Genomic DNA, 7,925 nt, shown 5'->3' with positions numbered 1-7,925 from the left:
TTCAAGATATGAATTTTGTTCTTGATAGTATTGTCCTTGAAAATTACCTACAAATTGGGTCTCACCACAAAGAGCAGTATCTAACAATATAGGACATGCATCACTAATATGAAAACTCGAAGAACAAATATTACACATCACAGTTGGAATATGATTTTGATAGCAAGTTTGTTGTTTTCTTGCATCCAAGCAATTAATTATATAAGTCAACTGGTCCAATGAATCTTCCATTTTTTTTATAGGTTTTTTTTTTTTTTTTTTTGTCTAAATGAAATGAAGAGAAAAATAAAAAATTGAGTCAAATAAAATCTAAAAAAAATAAAAATACCACCTAAAATCTCTAAAAATCAAACAAATCTATATATAATTTTTTTGGATTTTTTTAAATATATGGAAAATTCAAAAAAAATAAAAAGTGGTCTAAACGAAGGAATTTCGCAATCTCAGCCTGAATTTTCGTATCAAAGATACGAAAGTTTTGTTCCTTGATTTTTTTCGGATTTGTGCACCAAATTTCGGATCAATCCAAGATATGAACCGAAAATTAATTATTTTTCAGCTTCACTACAAAATTCAACGTCAGAACCTGAAACACAACTAAAACTCACAAAACAAAATTGTTAGTAATGTTAGTTAGTTCTCAATTTTACTAATCCTAATCAGAGATCCCCGGCAACGGCGCCAATTTGATCGCTGTCGTACGCGGTCAAAAATAAGTTTTATAAAATATAGTACAAGGGAGTTAACCTTGGTCGTCTCACAAGGATCTCTAATTTAATAATTAGTAAAAATAAGAACAATGAATAACACAATTAGATGGGGTTTTGGTTTTTAGATTGAAAGAGTATTTGAAATTCAATTGATAAAAAAAAGACGATCAATCCATCGGTTTTAGGCAAACTTCGTTATGATTCTATCCTCGGTTCACATAAAATATTGTTTATATATTCATGCCTTGGTTGGTTTATAAGACCGATTATACAAGCGATAAACAGTTTATACGAATTCATTCGATTAAGCAAAGAATGTGTTCAACTAACCATGAGTAGTGAACAAGCGTCACTTAGAACACGGTTTGTATCATGACAGATTTCGACCAACCCTTTTTTGCTAAGCGCGAAAAAACCTATATCAATTCCTATTCGAACTAGTCATACAAGCGATGAATCAATCCGAAAAGTCTCACAATATATAACTCAAAATAGAGATTAAGCATCACTATATTCGAGTTTCATAAATAAATAAAGAGCATGAATTGATAAGAGAAGACAATAAATAAATAAACTGAATTACTATTAAGAATTGAACCTCAAGAAGTCATGAACGATGTTCCCGTATACCAATGGATCAACCTAGGGTTGCTAGTTCTCCATGAGAATGTAGCAGCCTTTCTTTTCTATTTTTTTGCGTGAAATCAGAATTGTCCCTGAAACCCTAGCTGTGTTTTTGCTTAAGTACTCAGAGAAAATTGGGCTTAAAAAGCTACGGGTCGAAAAACATAAGTTTGACCCGAAATTACATTATTTTCATAAAGTCTGGAACATAAATGTAAATATTTGACTGCTTTGCGCTCCGAACTGGGTTCTGGCCTTAACATGAAAGTTGTAGCTCTTTCTCTTGTCTTTCCAACGCATATTCGCACACCTCAATCCGATACTCGTAGCTCAAGTTATGACATGCGGACTGAGAAGGATCAACATGCAATTAAATCCGAAAATTAATCAAAGAAATACATTAGAGCTCAATTATGACCCAAAGTTTAGAAACATAATAAAAACTCGATATTATTGTAGAAAGACTACTAATATGCTAAATTATAATACTAGAAAATATGTGCCAAAATGCAGTGATCAATAGTCCTCTCAATTGATTATCAATCCCTAATGTCTTAGGATGACCTATAATCAATTGAGGTTTGTTTCCCTTTAATCCTTGAATTCACAATTAACAAACCTATATGTCTAAAGAATAAGTTAATTGTACAATTATCTCTAGGTCAATCAATTCGTTTCTAATGTCTTAGTAAACAAACAATTATCATCATCATACAATTCACGACGTTGTATAAAGCATTAAGAACAAGAGATAATAGAATGAAACTAACTTCGTAATTATATTAAAACATCATATGAAATTCATGGTTCAAGACAATAATAACTAGAATCCACTAGGATCCAATCATAGAGTTTAGTTACTCATAATCATAAAAATAACAATAATTAGAGTGAAAGAATTCATTACAATGAAGAACAATGAAGAATTTCGTGCTCTGAACTTGATCTCAAAAGTGCCTCTGTCGCCGTCAAAACTGTCCAACCCTAATTCTGAACAGAAAAAGTATATATATGGTGTAATCTGCGTACCGGCGCCCCGCGCCAGCCCGTCTGCGCCACGCGCAGACTGACAGAATCTTCAGGCAATTCCAGCATCGTTTCTGCGCGGCGCGCCAGCTTGACAGAATCTACAGACACTTCTAGCAGCTTCTGGGCGCGACGCGTGATGCTTTCTTGGTCTAGGCGCAGTACACTTCTATTCCTTCACTTTTTGGCCTCAAATCCTTGTGTTCCGAGCATTCTTGTCATGATTCTTTTCCTCTTTATTCTTGCATAAAAACATACTAAATGCTATCTAGAAATGCCCTAAAATGTGGTTAAAACATAGTAATGACGTGAAGTCATCAACCACCAACCTTGATTTTCACCGACATTGTTCTTCTCTTCTTCTTGTTCCCTTAACTACAAACAAAACCCACAAAATAGAAACAATAGTCAACAATGAGAAAAGAAAAAAGTGAATTAAAAAAGCAAACCTTAAATAAAGCTTTTATGAAACCTCGTACGTTTTGGGTTTGGAACAAGAAGAGTAGAGAAGAACACTCTATTAAGAATGCCACAATGGAAATTGAGAAGTATAATATTTATAACAAATAACGGTAACTGTTATTCAATTGTAAGATCACGTTTCACTTCAGTTTTCTGTTTCTCCTTAAAATCTGCTAAATGTTTTTTAGTTTCAACAAGTTTTCATCTTAACTTAATGTATAGTCTGATAAATAACAGTGCTTACATTAAAAAAGGAAAAACAAGTTTTTTTTTTGTTTTATGCGTTAACTACGTTATTTGAGAGAGGTGTTATGTTAATTTGTCTCTATTCGGTAAAAATAAACTAGTACATATCTTAAAAGTTAGCTTATAACCAGGTGATAACTTATAGCTGAAAAATTAGTAGAATAAAATTAAACTGTTTGATAAATTTATTTGTTGTAAATACATATGACATAAAAATATATGGTTAGTGGGTAATTATTATATTTTTTAAAAAATAAAAAAATAATAAGTAAATTATAAATAATATAAAAAGTTATAAGTTCATATACCCTACTTGAAATAATATCTAAAAAAATGCTATAAACTAATTAGATAAGTTTGCTACCAGATAAGCACGTCAATTTTTATCAAATAAACTTATAAGCTAGTCCAATAAATTATAAATTAATTTATTGGACTTATCAATTACACCCTTTGTGTTAATTAATAATGTCGGTTTGTTAACTTTAAGTAATTATTTATATTACTCGTACATTATTAATAACCTCATAGAATGGAACATCATAATAATAAATTAAATGTTATGTTTTATATTGTTGCAAAAAATATGTTACCTTATTGTTTTATATATGTTATGTTACCTTAGCTAGCTTTAATGTAATGTTACCAAGATTTTTTATTTAAATATAATATTGAAATTAAACATATATTTAACTCTTGGTTTAATATAAAAATCTTATTTGTTTTCTTAAAATTTTAAAGTCAACAATTTCTTCAAAATATAAAAATTCAACTAAAATTAAAATTAGTGCAATTGTTAACATTGTGACAAAAAAACTTAGATGAATTTTAAAATTAAAACAGAAAAGCTTACATTTGAAAAATCGAAAAAAATTATATATGAATGAAAAAAAATATTTTTAACAACAATCTGCATCATATATTAGTGTTACTTTATGTTGATGACTCATGCTTGTGACAGGAAGTAGTTTACATTACAGTATCAGGCCAACTTCAAGATGACTGATCTTGGCATCATGAAGTGCATCATTGCTCAACTCAAGTGTAATTTGCTGACACTATGACTAAAGCACTTCCTAAATCAAGATAGCTAAAGAAAGAGTGTTAAAGCTCTGATAGTTTGCCTTAGAAATTTGAATAAATCTTAACTGTTGTTTCATTATCTGTTTTAATAATAATAATACCAATAAAATCTTAGTTGTTGAGATTTTTTTGGTATATTTCAGATTGGTTGTAAGCCTGTAAAATAAGCATTCTCATTTATGAAATAAACAATATTACTTCAAATTTAGTCATTCATTATTTCTCTCCAAGTTCCAAACTTCTGTCAAAATTTGATATTTAACATAATCATGAGAAATAACTCAAATTATATTAAAATTGGTTGTAATGTGAACTTATTGCTATGAAACGTTAGTCGTGGTAGAGCACTAGAATATAATGCCCTCTCCGGCCACTTAACAAAAGAATGGGTTGGTTACTACTGTACTCTTTACTTGTTCGTTTTCTTCCGCGGTTATCTCATTCTCCTAAGTTTTAAAAAGAAGGGCTCTCAAGAAGCAAATCTACTACTCTTTACTCTTTCAAGTTTCTGAATCTTGTGCTTGTTGAGCTTAGAAGATGAATTGTGACTTGCGACGTATCAGAAAGTTGCACTCCACAATGCATTTTCATCCTCGCCACAACGTTGGTGAACTTCAACCATCCTCTCAACAGACCTGCAAATCCCGCTGCATTTCCAATCAAATGAAGCAGCGCATGTATTACCCGTCTGAGCCTTCCATTCACAATCTGCACAAGGGTAACAATACTCCAAAGTTAGTTAATTAATAGTTAACCTAGATTTTAACATATATTCATGATGTCTCTCAGAAACTATTGAAAATGATCATATCCGGGTTTTGAATATGAGAAAAGAAAACTAATTTCATAGAATCACAACTTTGCATCACAAAAACTGTAACCGTAAGAACATTAAGATGCAAAGTTTTTCATTCGTTGTCCAGTTATATATATAATGCTTCTGAAAAGGTGTACTAGATCAATTGGTGTCATGCGATTTTTCTTTTATATACTGTGAAGAGTATCAAAACAACATACCAGGAGGTGTACCACAACACATACTCCTATCATCAATATGTTCCACATCTAAACCTATAAACCATGATCCCAATGAAACATCTTCATTCGCATATTTATGCAGCACATTCCTGACATTATAAGATCAAACTGTTAACAATCTATCAAAGAACTACTGTGTACCAAATTCTTCAGAAAACTATTCAATTATATAGGAGTAAAGACGGCCACACAATGTGCATTTCTAAGCAACGAAAACAAAACTTACTGATTTGTTGATATATAAGTTGCCAAATCTTGTGAAATGGCGTATATTTGTCCGGTAGCATGACGGAAGTACTTGTTCCCAACATCACCAAACTTCCAGTATTCTGGTTCGTGGTATTTCACTCCCCTGTGGCAAGACAGTTAGTTACACTAGGAAATAGATTTGAACTTACTGAAAAGGAAAAAAATAAAAAAATAAATACAATTCAGCTTTTCTTACTTCTGAAAAAGGACAGGACCAGATTTCATGCACCCAACATACACCCGAGGTCTCAGACGGTGCATAGTCAGAGTCGATCCAAGTGTTGCTGAGATTTAGAAGAAATAAATAGCACAATGAGTTAATGATGGATGTTTATACTGATCAACAATTATGAGTTAAATAAGAACTGCTACTTATCATAATTAACTGTGAACACCGAAAAATTCTTCTACTTACCTAAATTCACATGAATATCATCATCAACTTTGACATAAAATTCTGCATCCCACAAAGCAACAGCAGTCGAAAAGTAGGTTTTTGTTTTAGCTGATAGTGCCAGGTATCCCTCGACATGGTTCTGTTCAAACATGGATGTATTTTGTTTCATAAAAAAGAGAGTACAAAACACATAGGACATAGAATTATATATCTAAATGAAAAATAACAGGAGAGAAAGATCACCAGCCTCAAAAAGTCATTATGAAGCTTTTCCTCTGCTTCAATAGCTTTGTCAAGAACTCCACCTGATGTTGAACTATAGACAAAAAGGTTAACTAAATATGTGCAATCGATTAATTCTAACACCACGAAGAAATATGAATTTAACTGCAACATAATAATCATAAATATGTAAGTATGCTGAAAAAACCGGTGAATCTGACCTGTGACCTATAACAAAACGTATGATTATGCCCTTTTCTTCCTCCAATCTCTTTCTATCCTCAGCTGTGGGAGTTATATTTGAAACCATGGATCAGATGCATTAGGTAGGTACATAGTATCAAAAAATGAAGAAAAAAAAACTAGAAAACGCTGAAATATCATTAAACCACCTTGTGGCATCCAAGTTTCTCGAACAGAATCTCTTCGTTTCCTGCTACTAAAAGCTGTATTGATCCCTATAACAATGAAACATTTTTTCCTTGGAGTTGATTCAACTCTCTCTGGTTTTCCTGATACAGAATAATCAATGACCATAAATACAGGCAATGAGCTAGCAAAGTAAATTTAAGATTTAGCTCCGATGAAGATAGTCTTACTTGATTTCCTGCAGTTTATGTATAATAATGGTTTTAGAATCAAAGTTATTTGATAAGAATAGAAGTAGATTCAGCGCATAAAACCATTGGTTTGGCTTACTTGATAATGTTCGGGGTATTTGAAACTTCCAGTTTGCTGTAATTGGAGGTAGGCTTTACAACCTTTGGACAACGGCAGAAACATAGATAGCAAAAAAATGTCATGACCACATTTGTAAATAACAAAAGATGCAGTTATAACTTTTTAAGATTGTTATCAAAAGAAACATAACTTTTAAGATTGTTATAAATTCCAGTAGGAGCTCAATAACCGTCCATCGTAGGAGAGAAATGCATGATAGAATCATAGCAATAAATATGACTAGAAATCTGACTAATACACTTACTAGATTAAGATTACAACCATCAGAGTTTAATTTTATTGGTTTGATCTCTTTAGAGTTCCTTGAAATTTCTTTATTCTCAGAAATTGACCACATCCTGATGCATAATTTAGGGTTAGAATTAAGATATTGTAAATTTTAGCTCCCTTGAGATAGCAATGTAATAACTAGTAGTAGAAATTGTGGTGGGGGGCGGCTGGCTTCGTTTTCAGATAATGATATGATCAACCCTTGATGTAGAAACATAGCTTTACAAGCGGAGATTTTCTAAAACTTATAGGACAAAAATCATATTTAAACCAATGACACTAAGGGCCCATTTGGATTTGGCTTATTTTTGAGCTTATGAAAATGGCTTATGCAAATAAAGAAATTTTTATGTTAATTCATAAGTTTTCAGTAACAAAAATTGTTTCTTTATAAGCTGTTTTCTTATAAACTACCTTGAAAAGCTTATAATAATGCATAAAAACTTATTTATTGCATAAGTCGTTTACCATAAACTCAAAAATAAGTCAATCTAAACGTACCCTAATCCATGGCAATGCAGTTCAAAACCAATGACACTAATTCATATTTAAACAACCCCCACCTTGGTTTAAATTTAAAATAATAATATTAAAAAAAAATGCTAATTCAGATTAAGTTTCTCTAAATCAATAATATAATACTAACAATTAGCTGTCAATATCTACAATATCCTTCAAAATCAGTTAGGTTCAAACCAAACCCAATTCAACATAGAAACATTACTCATTGAGATCATAACTGAGAAGAAAAAAATAGAAAAATCAAAACTTGATGATCAAATAAAAAACCCAGAAACAAAGGTACCTATTAGTGAAGATCATTCCAGCACAGAAACTTGCCAAACAAAGCAAAAAAA

General features: G+C 31.4%; 1 protein-coding gene across 1 annotated transcript; it reads right to left on the bottom strand.

Annotated features, from left to right (window-relative positions):
• Window positions 1–4,479: 4,479 nt before the first annotated feature.
• Window positions 4,480–7,188, bottom strand: LOC123885148 (probable beta-1,3-galactosyltransferase 2). Its single transcript, XM_045934415.1, has 11 exons — window positions 7,043–7,188; window positions 6,757–6,818; window positions 6,657–6,664; window positions 6,450–6,569; window positions 6,279–6,342; window positions 6,079–6,151; window positions 5,854–5,974; window positions 5,635–5,722; window positions 5,416–5,541; window positions 5,169–5,278; window positions 4,480–4,859 (listed from the first exon to the last, which is right to left on the bottom strand). The coding sequence occupies exons 1-11, from the start codon at window positions 7,133–7,135 to the stop codon at window positions 4,711–4,713; spliced, it is 1,014 nt and encodes a 337-aa protein (XP_045790371.1). The 5' UTR covers window positions 7,136–7,188; the 3' UTR covers window positions 4,480–4,710.
• Window positions 7,189–7,925: the final 737 nt, after the last annotated feature.

The sequence above is a fragment of the Trifolium pratense genome, linkage group LG5 (genome assembly GCF_020283565.1).
Source record: "Trifolium pratense cultivar HEN17-A07 linkage group LG5, ARS_RC_1.1, whole genome shotgun sequence".
In the NCBI taxonomy this organism is placed as follows: domain Eukaryota; kingdom Viridiplantae; phylum Streptophyta; class Magnoliopsida; order Fabales; family Fabaceae; genus Trifolium; species Trifolium pratense.
This window is presented reverse-complemented; position numbering and strand designations above follow the sequence as displayed.

What these genes read in the sequence shown, in the direction of transcription:
- LOC123885148 (XM_045934415.1), bottom strand. Translation starts at nt 7,135, where the DNA reads ATGTGGTCAATTTCTGAGAATAAAGAAATTTCAAGGAACTCTAAAGAG. An exon ending in ATGGTTGTAATCTTAATCTA is followed by an intron (nt 6,819 to 7,042) that starts GTAAGTGTATTA and finishes CGTTGTCCAAAG; the next exon opens with GTTGTAAAGCCTACCTCCAA. An exon ending in AGAAACTTGGATGCCACAAG is followed by an intron (nt 6,343 to 6,449) that starts GTGGTTTAATGA and finishes TAACTCCCACAG; the next exon opens with CTGAGGATAGAAAGAGATTG.